At 43.1% G+C, this 24,520-nt stretch overlaps 2 protein-coding genes across 2 annotated transcripts; both read left to right on the top strand.

Moving 5' to 3' along the window:
• Positions 1 to 519: 519 nt before the first annotated feature.
• LOC141629626 (uncharacterized) lies at positions 520 to 1,032 on the top strand. The gene has a single exon (XM_074442600.1). The coding sequence runs from the start codon at positions 520 to 522 to the stop codon at positions 1,030 to 1,032; it is 513 nt and encodes a 170-aa protein (XP_074298701.1).
• Positions 1,033 to 19,290: 18,258 nt separating this feature from the next.
• On the top strand, positions 19,291 to 21,396 carry LOC141629624 (uncharacterized). Its single transcript, XM_074442598.1, has 4 exons — positions 19,291 to 20,025; positions 20,157 to 20,232; positions 20,325 to 20,539; positions 21,028 to 21,396. The coding sequence occupies exons 1-4, from the start codon at positions 19,291 to 19,293 to the stop codon at positions 21,394 to 21,396; spliced, it is 1,395 nt and encodes a 464-aa protein (XP_074298699.1).
• The last annotated feature ends 3,124 nt before the right edge of the window (positions 21,397 to 24,520 follow it).

The following is a 24,520-nucleotide window of genomic DNA, read 5'->3' as shown; positions in this document are numbered from 1 at the left end:
CCGGAAAAGGATGGATGCTATTCCGTTAAATCAGCGTATCGACTTCTTGCGAGTGAGGAGATGGAGTCGCCTTCAGAGTCTTCTAGTGCCGAGGAGAGACGGTTTTGGAATATGATATGGAGTGTCCCGGTGTTACCGCGCATTAAATCTTTCATGTGGCAGCTTTGGAACGAGGGTTTGCCAACTAAAAGCAATATTGCTAGACGGATTTCGAGCTCGGATGACAGGTGCCCGGTTTGCCTAGGGGAAGTGGACACCCATATTCACATGGTTCGGGACTGGGGGCTGGGAGGGCTATGGGAAGGGCTGGCGTTAGGGAGTGTGAAGGAGGGGGGATTGAGCGGGTGAGGGAGTGGTTGTGTAAGGTTATACAGGAGTTAGACCGGAGGGAGAAAGTTATGTTCATGGTGGGGTGTTGAGCGGTGTGGGAAAGGCGTAATAAGTGTGTCTTTGAGGAGGAGTATAAGGTCATTGGTGAGGTGGTGAGGAGGGCCGTGGAGATGTGTAAAGAAATAAATGATGGCGAGACAGTTGAGGGGAAATGGCGGAGTGGACAGGGGAGCAAAAAAGGAAGGGGTGAAAGGGTGGACAAAGTCGTCTAGTGGTGAGGTTAAGATTAATGTCGATGCTTTTGTTGTTAAAGAGGGTGTTGGTGTTGGTCTAGGGGTCGCGTGCAGGGATGATAGAGGGTCGTTGAAGTGGATGGCGGTGGAGCAGCGTAGAGCGGTCAGGGATCCAAGGGAGGCGGAAGCGGAGGCGTTACTGCTGGGTATGAAGAAAGCTGTAAGGAGAGGCCATAGAGATGTCACGATGGAGAGCGATTGCCAAGTCTTGATCAATTCGTTGAAGACGCGAGTGGACGGTATAAGTGATTTTCACCTCATCTATGAGGACATTTTTTACGCTTGTGATTCCTTTAGATCCGTTAAGTGGTCGTTTGTAGTTAGAGAGTCGAACAAGGTTGCTCATGAGATTGCTCGATTGGCACCTTGGGAAGGGGTAGACGGGAATGGTCGGTTGGCTTCCCGATGAACATTACTTCTGTTGTTTTTGACGATTTATTAGTAAAGGTTTAACCTCTACTGAGGGATTTTAAAAAAAAAACACCCCTTACAAATATTAAAAATTTAAAAAAATATTGGAAAGGAGGGAGTATCATTTTTTTAAATTACCCTTATAATTTTTTAAAAAAATGTCTACATTCTTTTCGAATTCAATATGTCAAGAAGTCAATTTAAATGAATTTTGCTAAGCTTCATCGCAAAAAAAAAAAAAAAGTTGGAATAATTATAAATTCACAAATTCTTGTTTGTGACGGCACATATCCGTCACTCTTAAGTGACGGATACCATTTTACCTCACAAAGTACCCACATTTTCTCTCTCTGCAACACTATTCATGTGGTTCCCTTTCTCCACTAACCCATTTTGTTACCATTTTAACTCACAAAATATCCGCCACAAAACGTAATATAGTAATTTTTATATTTGATTCAAATACTACCTAAATAAATGACACATAAATTTAATGTCCTTACAAATTTTTAAAAGGTATCGACTTACAAGGGTTATATTGAGAAAAAAAATTATCACTTTGTATAATTTTAAAATTTAACCCCAGATAGACGGAATTCCTAGTTCCGCCTCTAATTTACTTCATAAAATGGATAAGGTACATGTGTTATGTGTAGATACAATTAGTTTCATTGTAGACATGTATATCCGTCTAAAGGTGTAGACGAGTCAAATATGTCACCACTCTGATAATAAGATAACTCTCACCATCCCACTTATTGTTTGTCTTATTATAAAAGTAGTGACATATTTGATCCGTCTATAACTTTAGACGGATAATATTCGTCTAAGGTGAGATTTTATAGTGTAGATATTTGTTTTACGGGACCATGAATTTAAACTCTTTGTTTTCAGACACTTAATTGCGAAGATTGTGGGGTAACCAGAATCTTAATGAAGCTCTTACTAGCTTTTAGTCCTCTCTATATACTTTGACTTGTTTTTATGTCTTTGATCCCTTCATTATGCTTTTAATTAATCTTTCTTATAGTTTTGACCCACCACCAAGATGGCAAGATCACATCTTTCCCCGTGAAATTTCATATCACAAACAATCATTGTCAAATATCCATGATAATAGTTACTCCGTATAAAGTTTCGAGTTTACTAAAAAAAAGCAAGATTTTAAAATATCGATGAATAGGTTTAACCTGTTTTCTGAACGTAGAAAGAAATTTAGATTTATGTTATTCATTAAATAGGCTTAATTTTTGGTGAGCACTTGGTAAACCTTGCCGAGTATACGTGAATAACTTGATAGCTTGCAAAACCACACCAGATTAACCACCGCCCGAGGGTGATAGACTTGAAGTGTAGAAGGTATAGCCTCTCAATGGAGCCAAAAACTCGTTATTTTTTGGTTATGAATTACGATGGAATAAATTAGAATGACTCCCTAAAGTGGTTACATTTCTTTCTCTTGTGAATTAGCCGTCATTTAATGTAATTCTCGATGCAATTTTCATCATGAGTCATTTGAAAACAGTCTCTTTATGCGGTTAACACAAGAGTTAAGTTGTATTTATCTAATCTCTCTTACCTCGCAATTTACGGTATCCATTGACATTTAGATAATGTTGTTACTCACTAAATTGCATGAATAGTCTTTGGATTCTTTCTAATCCAGTCAATATATTACGCTTCCTTTATTTTTCATTCACAAAATAAAGTAACGTAATCGATGGGGCATATTCTGCACCCGCTGACCGAGTCAACATATTGAGCAAGGTCAAAGATATCCAAAGCAAGTCAACGTATTAGACAGCCTAACCGACGACTTGTCGGCTGTCACATTACTGGGTCTCGGCTAGGCAACTAGCCAAATGGGAGGCATATCCGCGTACTCACATCCAAGTCCCCTCGATGGAGTCAACCAGCCAATAGGCCCCGCCATGGGTCCCTCGGCCGAGGGTAGAACAGTCTTTCCACCTGCTCTGCCACTTGGCCACTACGTGACAAAAGGTGAAAGTCTATAAATACTCCTCAATCCTCATTGAGAAAACGATCGAATAATCCAAATTTCATCCATAAACTCACTATTAATCTGGTATAAACTCTCTTATCTCTCTACAATATACTTTGCCAAGTAACACACAACTTAATCTCTTTAAGTTTACTGACTTGAGCGTCGGAGTGAGTACGCTCGGTACCAAGCCGAGCCCTCAGTTTGTTCATTGTTTCAGGAGAGGCCGAAAGGAAGAAACAAGCAAAAGACGTCATTCATCAAGCTCACGTGGTCACAAACACTGCTCCGGAATTACACCCGGAACAATTTGCGCCGTCTGTGGGGAAACATACTAAAAGCTGGTCACCTACCTTAAAAAAAAAAAACAAACCAAAAACCATTCAAAGAGCTAAGAAGATGTCAAAACAACAAGAAATAATAGTGAGCGACGAAACTGCATTCTACCAGGATGACACGTTTCCTAATTCTCGAGATCGGGCGATCCCCACCGGCCGAGTCATTGAGCCGGTGAAGTACGGATGCCAAGAGAGCTGAAACACCGCCGCCCGCACGGCCAAGTCACCGTCATGGGACATGTGGTCGATGCAAACAAACCGAAGCTATTCCCGGACCTCGATGGGTAGTACGCCAATCACCCCCGCCGCAACGACGGTGACGGCAGCACACCCACAGGTGACCAGGGCCCATAAAGTGACCCCGAACAACTTGTCCGGGCGATACAAGGAGCCATGCATACTAGGACGCCGGAGCCCGTGCTACCAAAGGGCGCACCAAAGTCCTTCCCCCACTCGCGGGAGGACAGCGTCGCCGCGGCAACAACGAGGCCACCCCCGAAGAAATGAAGAAAGAAGTCCGACTCTCCAAAGTCGGACAACAAGAAGCCCTTCCCGCCACAATGAGAGAAGCCGGACTAGGGTTGCGAGGAGCCGATCGCCACGTGTCATTCGACACGTGGTCAGACAGCCCCTCAGTGCCTATGTCCTCGAAGTCTCCGTGCCGACCAAACTGAAGCTGCCGTCCCTATCATACAAAGGGGACAGTGACCCAACCGACCACGCCGAGGCTTTCGAGTCTTACATGTCGGTATGGGAGCAGCTGATGAGGTATGGTGCCGAGTCTTCCCAACAACCCTGCATGGGATGGCCCAGAGTTGGTACAAGGGGCTGCCTAATGGTTCGGTATACTGCTACGCGGACCTAAGGGATAACTTCATAGCCCAGTACGCCTGCAACAAGAGAAGGGCCATGGGTCTGAGGCCGTCCTACCAATTGAAGCAGCGGTGCCGACATTCAGAACGCAAACCTTTAACCCAGTCGAAAATGAGAAAGGCCTGAGAGCCTCCCTAGACCTGGTCGAAGAAAGTCGAGACACGGCACGGCTCAACTTGGCAGTGTATCAAAACCGGATGAGAAGAGCATACAACCGTAGGGTCCACAAAAGGGACTTAAGAGTAGGAGATCTAGTCCTAAGAAAGTCGGCCGCCACAAACAAAGGAAACGTCAATGGAAAAATGACGGCAAACTGGGAAGGACCCTACAAGGTGGTTGATGAAATGAGGCCGGGTACATACCGGCTGACGGACATGGAGGGTGTTCCTTTGATGAGCCACTGGAACACGGAGAACTTAAGGAAATATTTTGTATAACGGCGGAGGTGTCCGAGACCGTTGTGGACACCCCAACGTATGATTACACCTTATGAAGAATAATTCAAGTTTTTCATCAAAATACTAGTCCCCTCCATAGTCATGCCAGAATAGACGCCGCGGCCAAAGCCGGGCAGTCACTACCAAAGTATAAAAGCGTATAAGCACTGTTGAGACGCAAATCTGACTGCCCTGGCCAATCCGGGAGTGGCAGAGGAAGCGATCAATATGTCTATAGATACGGAAAGCAGTTGAAACGTAAACTCGGTTGCCTCGGCCAAAGCCGGGAGTGACGAGGGAAACGTGATTTGCCAACAGCAGTTGATACTCGCGAAAGCGACCAACATGCTTAGGAACGTATAAGTACGGTTGAGAAACGCATATCTGACGCCTCGGCCAGACCGAGAGTGAAAGAGGAAGCGATCAACATGTCTACAGATACGAACGCTGTTGAGCCGTAACCTCGATTGCCTCGGCCAAAGCCGGGAGTGACGGGGACACAACGACCGATACGCTAACATGTTCACAACGGCGGTTGGGAAGCGCAAATCTAACGCCTCGGCTAGACCGAGAGTGAAGGAGGAAGGGACCGACATGCCAACATGTTTAAAAACGTTAAGTACAGTTGAGATACGCATTCTAACTGCCTCGGCCAAGCCGAAGGTAAAAACGAAAAATAAAAGCGCTCAATTAATAACAAAAGAAGACAACTGAATGAAGGATTGTGATCAAAGCCCCGGCCAAGCCGAGGGCAAATAAACAAACTTTATTAAACATGTTTACAGGTGATACAAAACGAAGTCGACGGCCGTCCCAATAAGGATAGCCTAAACTCAACCTACCAAAGTTTTACAAAAAAAAAAGAAGAAGGAACAACAAAAAGTATCACATTGAGACAATGAAGCGCGAAAAGGATGGCAAGGAGAGAAGGCTCAAAAGTTGGCCCCCGAACAGCTGAAGCTATCCGAAGGGCCAGGTGAGTCTGGTGACGACCGCCCGTCTCCCTATGCTTGTAGCTGCTCGCCACCGGCAGCAGCAGCATCATCTTTGGTGGCCGGCCCAGAAGAAGGCTTGGCAGCTTCACGTGCCCTTTCCCTCTCAGCCTCCTCTCTGGCCTCCTTCACTTTGGCATGCCGGGCCGCCCTCTCCACAGCCTCCTCAGCGGCCTTCGTCGCCTTTGCCTTCTACACAGCCTCTGCCTCCGCAGCAACGGCCTTCTCATCCAGAAGCCGGTCAAACTCTTGCCACGAGAAATCGCCTTCCGGAAGGAGCTTTTTGATCACATCCCTGGTAGCATCTTTGGCCTTGTCCCGCTACTGGGCACACATGTTAGGGATAATGACGGTTTTAAGCGTCTCAATGTCCTTCTCCCTCTGGGCGAGGATAGCCTTTGTGTTCTTGTGATCCTTCGCCTCAGCCGAATGAAGAGTCTTCCACCACTCCTTTTGCCCAACCACGGCGTTGTAGCCGCCCTCTAATTTTTCCCGCTCCTCCCGCAGCTTAGCGGCATCAGCCAGTACAGCCTCAACCTTGGCCCTCTCGGCTAGGACCGCCTTCTCAGCGTCCTCCCTGAGCTTTCGCTCAGCGAGGAAATCATTTTCGGCGGCCTGGAAGTCCTTCTTCGCCTTCTCGGCCTCTTGCTTAGAGGCAGCAAGCTCAAGCCTAAGCCGTTAAAGCACAGGGGCAGCTTCCGCCATGACCTTTTCTTGCTCCATAATGTGAACGCCGGCTAGTTCAGTCCACTTCGCCAGCATCTTGGACAACCTTATGCCTTCCGCCCTAATCTGGGCGGGGGAAGGCTTCAGGGATGAGGATTCGACGGTGACATTTTGATTGCCCGTCTGCACAGGCCGCTTCTCCAATTACCGTTCAATAAGAGGGATAGCCGGCAGCGGTTGATCTACAAAAAATTCGGACAAAGCATCCATGTCAACATTCATTGACATGTCAGAAAGCCTGTCATCAGGAATGCCTAATGAACCAGCTAAATCTGAGCCATAGGTTAGATCCGTACCAGCCTTAGCCTTCTTGGTTGGAGGACCCTTTTCTTTACCGGCCTCGGTAACAGCGGCAGCAGCAGACGCTGCCTCTTTTATCTTATTTGAAAGAGGAGGACCCTCCGCAACGGTGACCTCCTCTTCAACATCGACGACCACCACCACCTGCTCTTTTTGGACCACAGGGACTGAAGATTGAGCTGAGGTTGACGCCGTTGCCACCGAAGACGTTGTCTTTGATCTCCGGCGCGGCACGTTACCGGCGATCTGCGCCTGAGCCGCCGTCACATCCAGTGCCTTCAACTGCTGCTCCATAAGTTCGTGAGGAGCCGGTCTGCGATCACGTGGCAGGGCCTTAGGATGCAGCTCAACAACTCTCCCGTTCTCGTCAAGTCCCAACCTCTGGAGGACGGAGGCAGGCAGTTCCGGGCCTAATCGGTGTGCAGAAGAAACGAAGCAGGAGTTAAGTAAAAGAAATAAACCAAAGTTCAAAAACAGAAACATAAAAGGCAAAGATGGGCCTCACACCGACCCCACTCACCCTGTTCGAGGGCCGGTATGAGGCCAACTCCGGCAGAGCACTCATCCCCGAAGAACGATCCGTGTCGGGGCATCCATCCCTTCGGCGTGCCATCCTTCTCGGCCTCAAACACCTCATTGCCCGCTTTTCGTCCTCATTAAGATAGACCTTCGAGGCGTCCATCTTAAGCTTATTCTGGGAGACGTATCCGTCATGCTCCCCGATTCTCGCACCGCAAATTGACGCATCTGGAAGGACCGGGCAATGGATAGTCCTCCGGAACCTCAACGTATACCCACCGCCCCTTTCAGTCCTTGCAAGAAGTAAGCTTAGAGACGGTGATATAACCCGGCTCAGTCTGTATACTGTACCAGCCCGGGCCGCCTAGGGTAGTCCCCCGAAGGTGGTGGAGCCGGCGAAAGAGGTTCACTATTGGGGCCTCCCCTTTGAAAAGACACAACCATACAAAACCAACAATCGTCCTGATGGCCAACGGATGCAGTTGGGCCACGGCGACATTCATGGCTTTAATAATGGCAAAGAACGTATTCATTCGTAGGAAACCGGAGCCCATACTCCAGGTGTCTGAAGTATACGCCGATACAACCCTCGGGAGGGCAACAGACGGCCTGACCCTCCTCAGGGATAACAATTCTATACCCCCTGCCAAAGGAGTAATGGTGTTCAAAAAGTTCAGAACCGGAGCAGCTAGCGAACTTATTCGTCCAAGCACGATCAGGACTGATCGAGCAGGCATCACCGTGACCCGAAACAAGCGGCCTCTCTACGGCAGAAGGGGTCGCCTCATCATCGTCATCATCAATACCCTCTAAATATCTCTCATCAATTTCAGGAGAAGGAGACCTGGGGCCCCCGAACCTTAGAGGGGTAAAGGCAAGTGGCTCCTGCTCATCAGGTTGCGACGGTTCGCCCCCCGGCGCAGAAGTACTAGGTCCAGCATCAGCAGAAGACATGACAACAAATACTTAACAAATCAAAGTTGAAAAATTTGTTTGTTTACCTTGGAAAAGTGTTACGCAGAGAAGACTAGAGAGAAGTTTCTTCGAAGAAAGCTAGAGAGAAGAAATTTTTTGAGAAAATGAAATTTGTGCGAAAAATTAAGGGGCACACTGCTCTATTTATAGAGCAAAGCCCATGAAATGGACCAATCAGGGCAAAGCCCATGAAATGTCGACCAATCAATACCAAGCCACGCGTCAAGCATGCAGCCATGGAATGTCAATCGACATACAGTTACAAATCTTCTTCAACACGCTCCTTGGTATTACTTGCTAACGGCCAGCCAATCAACAAAGCAAAGACAGCACCGGCCGGGGGCAATCAAAAGCACAAACGACACTCTCAAACTTGGTCTCGGCCAGCGCCACTTTCTTTTCCACATAGGATGTCCGTTACACATCCATGTGGAGGGGGGATATGGTACGGCCTGAATAGAACCAAGCCGAGGAAGAAGAAGTCGGGGAAGAAATTCAACTTGCGCAGAATACGCTCAACACTCATCGAAGGTCCATACCACGGCATAGACTACGCTGGGGGCAAATTGATGGGGCATATTCTGCACCCGTTGACCGAGTCAACATATTGAGCAAGGTCAAAGATATCCACAGCAAGTCAACGTATTAGATAAAATTAATCCACGCAGCCTCGGCGACTGTCGGCGACTGTCACTTGGGTCTCGGCTAGGCAACTAGCCAGCCGGGAGGCATATCCGCGTACTCACATCCTAGTCCCCTCGGCATGGAGTCAACCAGGCCAGCCGGCCTGCCATGGGTCCCTCGGCCGAGGGTAGAACAGTCTTTCCACCTGCTCTGCCACTTGGCCACTTGGCCACTACGTGACAAAAGGTGAAAGTTTATAAATACTCCTCAATCCTCATTGATAAAACGATCGAATAATCCACATTTCATCCATAAACTCACTATTAATCTGGTATAAACTCCCTTATCTCTCTACAATATACTTTGCCAAGTAACACACAACTTAATCTCTTTAAGTTTACTGACTTGAGCGTCGGAGTGAGTACGCTCGGTACCAAGCCGAGCCCTCAGTTTGTTCATTGTTTCAGGAGAGGCCGAAAGGAAGAAACAAGCAAAAGACGTCATTCATCAAGCTCACGTGGTCACAAACACTGCTCCGGAATTACACCCGGAACTATTGAGTGAGACACTAAAAATAGTTATATAGTCCGTTGATAAGATTTGCATTTTTAGAATGGTAGTATCAAGTATGTAGTTCCTCCATTCAACTTCACCCTACCAATTTCAATTTTCTACACTATTCACAATTAAACATTCAATATCAATTTTCTCTCAATGAATAAGTGAATATATTCATGTGGGATCTTATTTGATTCGTCTTTACGAGTACATTAAAAATATCTAACTTTTATATTTTTTGCAAATACTTAACTAACGATATTTACCGCGTAAAACACGCGTTGACAAACGTGAAAAAGGAAAGTGGTAGAGTGGAGTTGAATGGAGAAAGTACTACCTTAGGGCCCAATGATTGAAATTTTAGCATACTTGCTTTTAGTGAACAAGGCATGATAATTTTTTTTTTGACAGCAATAAATAGCAAAGCTTACTAAAGAGTCCCCTGAGCAAGATTATGAGCTATCCTATTCACTTCCTTAGAACAAAAATTGAGAGAGCAATAGTGAAAATGAGACGCAATAGACTTAATAAGGCATGATAATTTTGTGCAAACAAAACTTGATGAAAGGTTATTGATTGTCCTACTTATCATTAGTCTCTAGATGTAAGTCATGTAATTCAAAAAGTTAAAGATATGACTATTATTATTTGTAAAAAAGAAAAAAAAAATTGACGAATGATAACTTAAGTTTTTAATATCATATCTCGTTTAAATGTTTAATGATGGTTATACATATATCGTATTTTTTAGATCAATACAATATATAAAAAAGCGACCGCTCTTTGTAGCCTCGTATCCGGGGGTTAAATTATATGTGATTTGTGATGGAATGCGTATGTAATTAAGACGAAGTAACGATATAAACAAAGTAAAGGACGAAATATGGAAATAATGACACAAGATATTTTGGTGACACGGAAAACCCGATGTGGGAAACAACCGCGGGGGGAGTCGGAATCCCACCAATATTCCACTATGTAATAATCGGAGTGCAAGTACAATATACAATTGTCCGGATCTGATGAGAATAATCCGCCCGGTGCGTAAAAGAGACAGACGGAGTATTATCGGATGTCAGGGGCTATTTTGTGGGTTTATTCGTGGATTACAATTGTGGTAATCATGATTGGGTGATGATTGCATGATGATGATGTGATGGTTCATATGGGATTTGTTTCTTTGTACGTAAGTATGGAATTAAGAGGCTGCACTTTGCATGCTTGTTTCCCATTTGTCGTAACTGTTATGTATGTTCTTGTGTGGGTGAATATGGATCCTTTCTCTTATTTGTCTTCCTTGTATTTATAGTGAGTAAACACTAGTGGGTTTATTAGGGCTTCCCACTTAATTGTCTTGTTCCTCAAGATAGAGTTTGGTAACAACTTGGACTTTCCTTATTCAGAATAGGGCAATAATTAGGATTTCCTTGTCTCACCCGGGATCTTATTAATATCTTAATCCAAGCCGAACTCTTCTTCACCTGCTGTCCTTCCCCGGATTATCCTGCTTCCAGGCCTGCCTCCCTGGCTCGGTTCATGGGCCCGACTCCCCATATATGTCATGGGCCTATTACTCGTTAATTACCTACTTATCTCGTGCCAAGTTGCCCGGGCAAAATACGGTTATTTTGGCCCAAACAATTGCCCCCAATTTCGCTTCTCAGCTTTGTTGAGGAGGGAAATTGATTCTTCAAGCTCCGCCTACTGTCGCTATTCTGCTACCGATAAACCGTTGCTATCCTTCTGGATTCTGCTGATATTCTGCTGGAAGGAGGTGCAGCCAACCTACTGTGATAGACCGATGGAACAGACTACTAAAGCTCTGATAGAGAAGTCTGCTGGAATTCTGCTGGAGCAAGTTGCTGGCTGCTTGCCGGATCTGACTCCTGCTAGATATACTTGAGATAATTCTGCATCCCTACTCTGTACCCAAAATTCTGGTACCCTGGCCTGCTTGATTCTGCTTAATCGTACTCTGCTGTCCTTGCAGACTGATTTCTGGCTCTCCTTGGTTCTGCTGATCGGGAAGTAGATGTAAGCTGATTTTTTACTGATGTAGACTCGTGGACTCCCGTTAGCAGACTTTTCAGCAAGCGCACTCCAGACGGATTTCTGCTGGAGGATGCTCAGAACAGCTGGTGGACTCTAGGATCCCGATCGCTGACGTTGGGGGTCCTGATGGCTGGTGCGGGGAATCAGGCGGCTGGTTCTGGAGTCTGGCAGATGGCTTTAGGAATCAGACGACTGATGTTGGGAGCCTGATGGCTGAATTTTGGGAAGCACTTCACACCTGTCCTTACCATTCTGTTATCTGGTCCCCAATGGTGAATCTGGTGGTTGGAGCATTCGACATAAGTTTGCTATGCACTTGTTATGTAGGTGATACCTTCAAAATGTTAGTAGCAATGCATGTGCATGCATGGACCCTCTAATGTATGATGCAGACTATATGATGATTAGATATGCTGTAGTCTATCTATGTCGTGAATGCAGTGTCAACCATGACTATATGCTGTGTCTCTATCATTTCGTTTGTCTTTGTCTGGAGTTTAGTGCCCACTTTTGATTTGCTAGGAGGCTGACCTGGTTCCAGGTGCACAACCTCTGCCCCTGGTGGTAGATGTTTGATAAAATATTTTACCCATAAGGTAAAATATCTTATAACTAGGATTAGCTTACTAGAGCATATCTTCATTGATTGTTTCTAACTAACAAGGAATGTTGCGTTCCTTGTGGTTCCAGACGTTTGAAATTTTGTGCGTGCACCTCTGGCTCTACGTCATAGCTATGGATTTACTGAGATTAACATCAAGGTATGGGTGGTCTTAGTATATCGTACCCTACGCGCTACCTCGGCGTATGCTCCCCATGTGGCTTGACTTAGTAAACGTCTCGCAGCCTCACATGGCAGGGGCTGGACCCTCAAAGTGTCCCTTGCCTGACAAGCAATCAACATTAGTGTTAAAGCCTTTCTTCCTAGAAACGTAAATTATAACCAAATAGTACAAATACCTGGTACTATCTCATGGTTTTCCAGGGCAACATCTGGATCCAGGAAGCCAAAGCGGGTAACACTTGGGTTTTTAGAAAATATTTTGTTTTAAATAAAGAGGAATAAATAAAAAACACAAAAACAAATTTTGAAACTAAAAAAGGACTCGATAAAAAGATAATAGTAAAAAGATTTTTGCTTCATGGACTGTTGAAAGGTACTCTGTACACTAAGGTTTTAGCATTTTGTCAAACAAAGTTCTGTCGGGGATTATACAAGATTTGACCTTGCATGGCCATCAATCTGTACTCCCTATTACCTGGCGCTTTCAGCTTGTCATTGTCCTTTCCGATTGTAAGCAAATTTTTAAGACTTGTGATTTTTGGTATTTTCAAATACCCTTCATAGCACTAGGTCCTCTACTGCGAGAGTCCTGATTCTCACGTTGCTATCATATGCCCTTGTTTCTGATTCCTTGTACGATGTCATGCGTATGTGAGCACTTCTTAGTTCAGCTGTTGTGGCTCTTTCTTTTTGCTATCGTTTCAGGTTCTCAACATTGAGTTTGTTGTTTGAACAAGCTTGCTCGATGGACTATTGACTTCTAGCTGCCGCGTGGGGGACGTAGTCTCTGCCCCCTGCATGCCTTTCACGACTTTGTTGTGGATGGCATGCAAAATAGTATGAGACCCATGCTTGCTTTTTTACTTTATTGCTGAGAGTAATGTCATTTCTTCTTGTCATTTGTTATTTCACGTTCTGGTGTCCAGGGAACCAGGCTGGTGGTAGCATGTGTTGTGATTTTTCACTTTGGGCAGCTGATGCAAGGATGTGTTCTGCAGCATTCTGGCTGATGCCCGTCTCCTATATAATCATGGTGCTATGAGTTTTTTATACCAGCGGTACGTTGATTGAATTGCCCCCATTCCATTGATTCATGTCCTGCAAGCTGCTGGTGGAGCTACCTGTCCTGCTGGCCCGACCTGTGCACGGGGAGGCTGTTTCTACAGGCCAAAAATTTGCTGCAGGAAGCGCCCTGCTCTCCACATTCTGCATTCTACGTTCTATGTTCTGCATCCTGTGTTCTGCGTCCTACGTCATGCGTCCTGCATTCTGCGTTATATGCTGTCGAAGGAGCGATTGGATATGGGGAAGGAGTCGCAGGTTCTGGATCCTGAGTAACCACTCCTACTGGTAGGGAGATCTCCTGCAAGAAATTATTCTAATAGGGCCAGCAGATGGCACAGCCAACGACCTTTCAATGCTCAAGATAGTAGTTATTCAAAATATAACAGGGTAATAAGATTACGAAGTTACGAATTACCTTAAGAGCGATATATGGACATGAATCTTTCTGTTCTTTATTTACTTATGGTTTTAGCACATGAATGATAAGCATAAGTGGTGAGATACCTAGCTTGAATGCTACCCCCGGGTTGTAAGGACGTCTGCCTCCAGGTTCTGGCCCCCGGCTGGGGACCTGTCTGGTTCCAAATATTTTCAAGTGCCTGACTCTCAAGGTCGCTGCAGGCTCGGACTATCAGGTTCCCTGCTGGTCCCCTTGCGGGGACCTGGGTACCAGACCTACGATTGTCCCTTTTATTGGAAATTCCACTAGTGTGCCATGTACAACTCTGGTTCCTATTTCCCTTTTTGATCGCTGATGTTTTCATCAACCTAGGTCTGGGGTGCAGGACTAAAGTCAGGTGCTAGTCTACCATGGTTGTGACTTAACGGTCATTTGAGGTTCGATGTTCAGGTTGTGAACACTTAGGCGTATGGTTCAATTGGTCATTGTTCATTTATCCTAATAGTTCTAGTTTTCTCATATAGGCTTTCAGGAGGTAGTCAATTACCACATGGATATGATGAGACTAAAAATGAGAAATCAATTTACAGAAAGCTATAACAAGCGCTAGAAAATTTTTTCAAGTGATGTGTACCTGGTCTCTACAGGATGCAGAGACTTATTTGAGATAATATTCTGGGTACCAGTATGACGCAAATAGATGCCTTGGTTGCCGATACGTATGGGGACCAAGTGTAGGGACCAAGCACGGGGAATCGGATACAAGGACTAGGTGTGGGGTCCAGGTACTGTGACCAGGGCTCTTCTAGTTCTGGCTCAGACGGCAGAGGTAGTACTAGGGTTCGCCTGTCTCTACTCCTTTTGGCTGATGGCTCCTATAATGGGCTATGCAGAAGTCTGGTTCACTCTGGGTACTGCCCTCCATCTGGTCATGTTTCCTGCCTCCTCAGGTTTCGCCTCTACTTCCTCCTGCATCCTGCTTTCGACTTCCTGCTCCCTGGAATTCCGTTTCAGGTTCCTCCTGCTTCCTTCCTCCTGGAAGTTAAGAGAAGACAAGTGGTCGAGACTTCTATTGTTCAACTAGGCCTCAGCGTCTTGGGGACCTGGTTCTGGGTGTTGATGAGGTCAGCTCCCCAAAAATGATGCTTATTGGGTCAGCCACCCGAAAATGCTGCTGGTCAGGACAGCTACCCTAAAATGTTGCTGAGGCTGTTGATGTTCCTGAGCCGGAGCTAGTTCCTGCAAGAGAATGTCAAACAGAGCAAGGTAGAAAAGCTGGTGTAGCTGCTGCCGAGGAGAGAATCATGTTAGGAGGACCTCTCTTCTATCATGTTTGTACTTTTGTTTATGAGTGCCTGGCGACTTGGCCTTTTTGTATTTTGCTTTATTTCGGGATTGTTCCCTAGATGCAGACTGGGTATGAAACTCGTTGTAGAAGCTTCTTATGAGCTGTTACCCTACAAGGTTGACAATGTGCTGGAATCAACATCCAAGCGCCTGGCGGACTGTGTGTTGATTGCTGCTGTTGGTTCTTATATTCCGATTGCTTCTTTGCAAGCTTTGATAGTTCCCGCAGGAAGCTCATTCTGGTTTGCCACTTGCTAGATTTGATCTGCTTCTTGTGTACTCTGAATCTTTAGCACTGTTCGTTCCGGGTTCAGCTTACCCACGTTCTGTGGCATGCCTTTTTCCCCTTTGGGTTGTAGAGTTTTGATCCACCTGTTATCACGTAAATTATTCTAGCACAAATAGAGGTGTAAAGGGTGGAACCTGGCTCATGGAGTTTATTTTACTGAACCTGCCCCCACGTGACAACAAGTGCTCGCTGCATTAGGCTTTTATGATCCTGCAAGAGGGTTAGGGACAGGCGAAATAGTACCAAATATGTTACTACCTAACAACACTTCTGCAGAAGTCTGCCCCCAGGGTCGCTGGCTTGTGGAGTTGTAGCGACACTGGTTGAGTTGGTCATTCTGGTTCATGCTGGCTGCTGAAAGTTCCTGCAACAGGGAGGAATTTAGCTCCAAAACAACTACTAGATACGGTGTTACCTGATGCTGCCTCAATTCTGGTCAGCATGGGAGAGTAGTAAGATGCTAGGCATCCAAGATATAGCCTAGCGTCTCTGCTTACTGCAGACTCCAGACAGTCTCTCAGCAACTTGCTTCTGAATTTCCATCTGGAGGACCAGCACGACGTCTAGGGATCTATGGCCTAGAGATTCTGGAGGTCCTGATCTGCCCCCATCCTGGTACCTTCGAGTTTGTACCCCTGTACTTAACATTCCTGTTGGTCCATCTTCTGCTGGTACACTTGTTGCTGATACGCTGCTGGAGGTTTCTGGTGCACTGACCATTCCTGCCCCAGAGTCCAACGTCAAGATCTGCTATAGGACTCTAGAGGAACTCTGGGGAGCAGTTATGCATCCAGCATCGGGATGAATTCTGGGACCAGATTTGCTGGAGGACCTTGGGAAACAACAGGGACCAGATCTTCGGCTTCGGGAGCGAGATCTCATCGATTCCGGAGGAATTCCGGAACCGACCCGCTTGCCTCGACGGAAATTCCGGGACCGACACTCGCTGGGACTTAGGCTTCGAAGGAACTTCGGGGACCGGATCTCGCTTGCGTCGGACTGGGGGCCGGATCTGCGGGACTTCGAGGAACTCGGAAGCGGTCTGCTGCAAGCTCATGAGGATTCCAGGAAGCTCTGACTTCTGGCGGAGGATCCCAGGAAGCAGATCTGCTGATGGCTTCCAAGAAGGGTCCCAGAAAGTGCTGACTTCTGGCGGAGGATCCTGGAAGCGGTCTGCTGGCGGCTTCTAGGAGGATCTCGGAAGCGGTCTGCTGGCGGCTTTCGGGAAGGGTCCCAGGAAGCAGATCTATTGATGGCTTTCAGATGACTTCATGGATAGTGAGGAGATCTTGCTCGCTAGGCGGCATGGCACCGGAGACTGACTTGATGACAACATGGCTATAGAGATCGATCACCATGCCCCACGGTGGGCGCCAGACTGTTTTGGTAAATTTCTACCAATTTAAGGTTAAAGTGACCGCTCTTTGTAGCCTCGTATCGGGGGGTTAAATTGTATGTGATTTGTGATGGAATGCGTATGTAATTAAGACGAAGTAACGATATAAACAAAGTAAAGGACGAAATATGGAAATAATGACACAAGATATTTTGGTGACGCGGAAAACCCGATGTGGGAAACAACCGCGGGGGGAGTCGGAATCCCACCAATATTCCACTTTGTAATAATCGGAGTGCAAGTACAATATACAATTGTCCGGATCTGATGAACAATAATCCGTCCGGTGCGTAAAAGGGACAGACGGAGTATTATCGGATGTCGGGGGCTATTTTGTGGGTTTATTCGTAGATTACAATTGTGGTAATCATGATTGGGTGATGATTGCATGATGATGATGTGATGGTTCATATGGGATTTGTTTCTTTGTACGTAAGTATGGAATTAAGAGGCTGCACTTTGCTTGCTTGCTTCCCATTTGTCGTAGCCGTTATGTATGTTCTTGTGTGGGTGAATATGGATCCCTTCTCTTGTTTGTCTTCCTTGTATTTATAGTGAATAAACCCTAGTGGGTTTATTAGGGCTTCCCACTTAATTGTCTTGTTCCTCAAGATAGAGTTTGGTAACAACTTGGACTTTCCTTATTCAGAATATGGTAATAATTAGGATTTCCTTCTCTCACCCGGGATCTTATTAATATTTTAATCCAAGCCGAACTCTTCTTCACCTGCTGTCCTTCCCCGGATTATCCTGCTTCCAGGCCTGCCTCCCTGGCTCGGTCCATGGGCCCCACTCCCCATGTATGTCATGGGTCCATTACTCGTTAATTACCCACTTATCTCGTGCTTCGTAGCCCGGGCAAAATACGGTAATTTTGGCCCTAACACTAACTATTGTCACTATACTTACATCTTAATCACTAAATTAAGACATTTCCAATATACAAATATAATATTGACATAATAATACAATACGTACGTATCATTTTTCAATCTGGGAGCCACAAGTTCACAATCTTCACATGGTAGTTCATGTGATCGGACGTACTTTTGTTTAAGAATTTCTGTTAATTGTTGGGCAATTACCATTATTTACATTTCACTAAATTTGGAATGCTTTTCTTAAGATCCATTCATATAATGAAAGTGCAACATTAGCTTTTGTGCTTGTTTACCTGTCGTGGATATCAAAGGCTCGCTCACGTTATCTCAGATAAGAGCGGATTCTTTATCTCATTTTCATTGAAGATGGATATTATCCATTACAAGCTGAAGACGGATAGTGCCTCTCTCATAATATGCAAGTGGCAAATCAAGTGGAAATTAAATGGAGCACCCCACTTGCCTTTTCACTTTTGATATTGTGAGAGGGCACTATCCGTCTTCAGCTTGTGACGGATAGTACCGTCTTCAATGAGACAAGTTGTTTTATGTTATATCTCTTATTTTACTATTCTATTTTTTTGTTGATATATTATCAGTAAATTGATCGATAGTCGTATAAATTAATATCAAGGGATATTCTTTCATGTACCCCTCAACTTTTTCATTTTCTATGATATACCCCCTTTTTCATGCAAAAAAACTTTAATCGTCAATAACTCTTGGCTACAAGTTCAGAATACGATAAACATTTTTTTTCCAAATTGACCGTCTTTAAGAGGTCTTTCGTTTGTAAAAAAAGTCACCGACGTCTCAACTCGTAGTCGGGAATTATGGTCGGTCAAAGTTTATTCGTTAAAAAGTGTTTGACCAACCATAACTACCGGCTAAGAGTTCAAAAAGCGATGATTTTTTTTTTCAAATTGAAGGCCTTGACGATATAATTGGTTTGAAAAAAAAAAATTACTGTTTTCTGAACTCGTAATAGAGAATTATTGTCGGTCAAAGTTTTTTTTTGTGAAAAATGAGGGGTACACCTTAGAAAACAAAAAAGTTCAGGGATACACGAAAGAATATCCCTAATATCAATTACTTCCTCCATTTTTATACACAAATTCTTGTTTGTGACGGCACATATCCGTAACTCTTGAGTGACGGATACCATTTTACCTCACAAAGTACCCACTTTTTCTCTCTCTGCAACACTATTCATGTGGTCCCCTTTCTCCACTAACCCATTTTGTTACCATTTTATCTCACAAAATATCCGCCACAAATGATAACCCGTCACAAGGGAGACCAATTGATTTTTATATGATCTACCCATTTGCTTTTGGCTCAACAACCAAGGAAAGACAATTAATTGCATTATTTGTGTTTAATTAGAAAATAAAGTGGTTGTGTTAAGGAGTGGGGTCAAGCTTAATCTTCCCACCAATTTCAATGTTACCTGGTTTTTGATGAAAAAAGAGGGGGAAAACAAGTTGGAGGGAAATTGGGTGGGAAAAGAACTTTTCATGAAATTTTAAATCTCGCACCAAAAAACATCAAGTCAAAGAAATTAGAGTACATAAAGTGCAGCAAATATTCTGATTAGTTCAACATACATTTCCAACTAAAACAACAAAAAATTACACTTCAACTTTCAATAATTACAATTACTTTTTCACTAAAATTATAGATCCAGCTATTTTCATCATGAAAAAACGTAATCTAACAGATGATGAGAGGCATAGGGTGGTATGCTTGCTGTTTGAGAGCTGCAAAAACGGGAAACCTGCACATGGGAAGATGAATGAAGTGGCAAGCATGTTCAATGTCACAAGGAAATCCATTTTCAGTATATGGACAGCAGCAAAACAACAGAGGGTACATGAAGTTCCTATTAATGTGAGGAGTAAGATCAAGGGAAAGAAGGGGAAAGAAAGGATACCTTGTCCATTAGAGGCCATAATGGCACTTGATGTGTCAAAGAGAACAACACTGAAAAGGTTGGGCAAGGCTATAGGGCATGCATCATCTACCTACCATAGATGGGTAAAACAAGGACTTATTAAGTCTCACACAAGATCAATACATCCAGCTTTAAGTGAAGACCACAAACACATAAGGTTACATTTTGTAATGGGGAAATTAGTCTTTGATAGGCTATTGAGGTGTGTAATGTTCAAGGATATGGGTACTATCATACACATTGATGAAAAATGGTTTTATATGACCAATCCAAAGTGTAGATACTACATTGGCAGCAATGAAGCTCTTCCTTATAGAAGTTGCAAAAGCAAGAGATACATAACAAAAATCATGTTCTTAGCAGCAGTTTCAAGCCAACATACAAAGAAAATGGAGAAGTTTTGTTTGATGGAAAGGTTGGTATATGGCCATTTACTTACCAAGAACCAGCAAAAAGAAAAAGTAAGAATAGGGAAGCTGGTACAATAGTCACAAAACAAGTTGAATCTATCACAAAGGCAGTCACAAAAGAAGCATTGATCAACTTAGTGATACCAGCCATTAAAGAAAAATGACCAGCATCTGCATCAAAGAATATAACTATTTAACAGGATAATGCTAAGCCTCATATAAGTGGTAAAGACAAAGATTTCATGGAGGCAGCCAATTCAGATGGATTAACATCAAGTTAACACAACAACCAGCAAACTCACCTGACTTGAACATTTTAGATCTAGGTTTCTTTAGATCAATTCAGTCTATTTAAGATGAAAACCCAGCAAAGACAGTTGAACAGTTGGTGCAAAATGTAACTGAAGCATATGAAGCAGAGACAGTTGAAACACTAGACAATGTTTTTCTAAGTTTACAATCTTGTATGGTGGAAATTATGCAAAAGAGAGGCCACAATAACTACCCACTACCACATCTTGCAAAGGCTGCACAAAGAAGGCAAGGAACACTACCAAGAGACTTAACAGTTAATGAAGATTTGGTGAAGGAATGCATTCAGTTTTTAATAACTTGTGGACTGATGAGTGATTTAGATCAATTAATGTTAGATCTAGGCATCCAAGTCCCCTTTTGAACAACCATGGTTGGTTGTTGTTTGAATGAGAAACTGTCATCAAACCTGTTTGAGGCATGACAGTTTATCAATCAAACATCAGAATCTACATGTTTTTAATTAATGTTAGATCTAGGCATCCAAGTCCCCTTTTGAACAACCATGGTTGGTTGTTGTTTGAATGAGAAACTGTCATCAAAACTGTTTTAGGCATGACAATTTATCAATCAAACATCAGTATCTACATGTTTTTAATTAATGTTACTGAACATTGTAAGACTCCATTTTGGTGACATATGAACTATGTAAGCAATCAGTTTGTAATGGCAAGTTAATGACATTTTAAGTTCATTGATTAATTCCTTGTTACTTTCAGCAAGCACATTTTCGTCATTTTTGAACTGTTTCAACTGCAGATTTGTGACAGTAATAGTTGTGTTAACTGTGAGCAAGCAACTGAGACACATGAGCATTTGTTTGGCAGCTGTGTGTATAGCTCACAGATTATTGATGGTGTTGAGCAATGGTTGTGCAGGAGGATCTCTGGTTCAAATCTGAACTGTACAAAGTTGCATAAGCGTGTAGCTAGGATGGCTCTAATGGCTACTTGGTATTGTATTTGGAAATACAGGAATGAATGCAGGCTCTCCTTGACACTAGCTACACCAAGAAGGGTGATTAAGGAGATCCAATCTATAGTCAAGGCACGAATTCTTCAAAAAATTCAGACTGTTATGCCTCAAAAGGATAAGGAATGGCTACTTAGTTTGGATATTCATGTTTAGTATTCAGCTTTTGTAGCTATGTTTTGTATTGAATCATCATGTAATATTGTTTTATATTAATGAAAAGCTCACATTCTACCAAAAAAAAAACATGGAACTTCAAGAATTAAAATAAACAGAGTAACTCAACATGTATTGCCTCTTGGTGGCAGCAAATATGGGTCAACCTAATAATAAGGGTAACTCAACATGGCTACATCTAATGGTGACATTAGTAGCAACAAACATGGAGCCCTTACTTTAGGGTCATATGATGAGTGAAGGAGTAACAAACATTTACCTCTCAGTCTAGTAATGACCTTCACTGAGGTATGGGTACATCATATGGAAATGGAGGAAGTACATGTAAGCAATGTTACCAACAGCAATAACCAACACCCACAGAAGGTATCCAAGACCTAAACAAGACACCTAAGCCACGAGAACAGTCCAATTTCCAACACCACAGAACAAACATCAAAACACCCCATCAGAACAAACTATCAGAACAAACAATCCAAACAAATCATCAAATCTAACCATCAAAACTAACCCATCAGAGCACCTCAAACACCCACTGAAAGTATCCAAACCTAAAGAAAACACCTAAGCCAAGAGAACAGTCCAATTTCCAACACCACGGAACAAACATCAGAACACCCCATTAGAACAAACTATCAGAACAAACAATCCAAACAAATCATCAAATCTAACCATCAAAACTAACCCATCAGAGCACCCCAAACACCCACAGAAGGTATCCAAACCTAAACAAAACACCTAAGCCACGAGAATAAACCCAATTTCCAACACCACGTAACAAACATCGTAACACCCCATCGTAACAAACTATCGTAACAAACAATCCAAACAAATCATCAAATCTAACCATCAAAACTAACCCATCAGAGCACCCCAAACACCCACAGAAGGTATCCAAACCTAAACAAAACACCTAAGCCACGAGAACAGTCCAATTTCCAACACCACAGAACAAACATCAGAACACCCCATCAGAACAAACTATCAGAACAAACAATCCAAACAAATCATCAAATCTAACCATCAAAACTAACCCATCAGAGCACCCCAAACACCCACAGAATGTATCCAAACCTAAACAAAGCACCTAAGCGATGAGAACAGTCCAATTTCTAACACCACAGAACAAACATCAGAACACCCCATCAGAACAAACTATCAGAACAAACAATCCAAACAAATCATCAAATCTAACCATCAAAACTAACTCATCAACAAAGAAAACAAAACAACTAAAAAAACCATTAAATAAAGAATAAAAGTAGAAGTAGTAGAAATGAACCTCCCTTTGTTAGCAATTTTTCCCCTTTTCTAAGTACTTGTCACAAAATATCTTGAATTTCTTTGATTTTGTCGACAAATCAACGGAATTAAAACTTCCCCCAGAAACTTCTTTCTTCTCATTCACATTGTTTCGATTAATATAAGCCATAGCTGCAAAGATAAACAAAAAAAAAGCATTAAACACCATGATTTAGCTTAAAATATAAACAAAAAAAAATAAACCGTCAAAAGCAAAGATTTACCTGCAGTTTCATCCTTTTTACGCTTCTTCTGTAAAAAATTATCGCAGAACTTATGGAATCTCAATGATGTAGGTGAATAAGAACCAGATCTTTCCATTTCCAGGAAAAGCGAGTTTCGATCAACACATGCAGTACCATCGTCAACAATCTTACCATGTTTCTCATCAAAATATGGGACTTCCTCAATCAATGAATCAGGAACAACAGTATTTTCATTCGCGTTATACGCGGATGTAACCTCTATGTCATCTTCAACATCAGAATTAAGTAGTGATCCATAACCCGAGTATGTATCAGGGGCAACATGACCAATTCCTGGTAAATATAAACAGTGATTTAGAGATTCAAGGTAGGAAGTCTGAGATTTGGGAACTTTTTTGTGAGTTTTTGAAGACATATAAGCAGGTAATTTGCCGGACATAGATTAATTTAGAAAAGATATGAAGAAGGAGGAGATCGAGAGAAAGATGGAGAGGACGAGATCTAGAGAGAGGTAGAGAGGAAGAGGAATGAGTAACGGCGGAATGAAAATGGGAGGTTGAGAGGATTAGATTTAGGGTTTTTTTTTGGGAATATTCTAGAGAGGAGTTATGAGAGGGAGATGGAAGTTGGAAAATTGAATGTGTTAAGGGGGGAGGGGGGTATATCAATATTCCGTGGGAAATGAAAAAAAGGGAGGGAGTAATTAGGTAAGTTAATAGAGATTAGGTGGAAATTAGATGGGTTAAGTGATGGCATTTTTTGTAAATATGCATTGTCAATAAGGATTGTTTGGTCATTTGTTATACCCAAAAATAGAAATAAAGAAAATGGGTAGATCATAGTGGGTTGGCCTAATATGGAAAATGGGTAGATCTTATGGAAATGGAGGAAGTATATTTTTGGAGGCCGGATGATGTGTCACAAAGAAAAGATAGCGGGACATGAGTTAAAACACAAAAATGACAATTCTTATATCCTACACCCATGTGTAGGATACTACATACTCCCCTCCTCCCCCCACACTCATCCTCAACTTCCTCCTTTTTTTTTTCTTTTTTTCTTCTTTTATGATGTGGTTAAAGTCGTATCACCAAACCAAAGTAAATCTATCTCAGGACTAACAAGAATAGCTAGCAGTAAGACAGGTATCGAATCCACAGGGAGGCGGTAAAAGCTAAGTTTGTAAGTATTTAAGCTGTCTAAAAGTAACCGTTTCTGGGGGGTTTGTTTTGTTTTGATCTAATCAACTAATTGCATGTAATTAAAAGAAGGTTTTAACGATAATATTAAAAGTCTAGGACTTCCGGTTCACTAGGTCAATTATTTGGGGTTTATTAATCAATTGCTAAATCTATCAAGCTGTTTAAGGTCATAAGATCGGTCGACTCAATTATGCCCTTTAGATCGATTCTAACATACGGTCGCTATAATTAGATACAATCTATTTGATTATCGCAACCTATATTAATTCTAACCCGGTCGGCGATAGGATCAATTCGCTACACTAATTAATAACTCAGGCCTCAAGTTAATTAACTAGAAGAAGTACAATAATCAAACAACAACTTAAGCGATATCAATAACAATTAATCAAT

This window comes from Silene latifolia, chromosome Y (assembly GCF_048544455.1).
Source record: "Silene latifolia isolate original U9 population chromosome Y, ASM4854445v1, whole genome shotgun sequence".
NCBI classification, from domain to species: Eukaryota; Viridiplantae; Streptophyta; class Magnoliopsida; order Caryophyllales; family Caryophyllaceae; genus Silene; species Silene latifolia.
Note: the sequence above shows the minus strand (reverse complement) of the source record. Positions and strands in the feature narration are given on the sequence as shown.

Excerpts from the sequence above, each read along its gene's own strand:
- LOC141629626 (XM_074442600.1), top strand. The coding sequence starts at position 520 with ATGGCGAGACAGTTGAGGGGAAATGGCGGAGTGGACAGGGGAGCAAAA.
- LOC141629624 (XM_074442598.1), top strand. The coding sequence starts at position 19,291 with ATGAAAAAACGTAATCTAACAGATGATGAGAGGCATAGGGTGGTATGC. Across the intron at positions 20,026-20,156 it reads AAGTAAGAATAGGGAAGCTG|GATAATGCTAAGCCTCATAT; the intron begins GTACAATAGTCA and ends ACTATTTAACAG. Across the intron at positions 20,540-21,027 it reads TAACAGTTAATGAAGATTTG|ATTTGTGACAGTAATAGTTG; the intron begins GTGAAGGAATGC and ends TTTCAACTGCAG.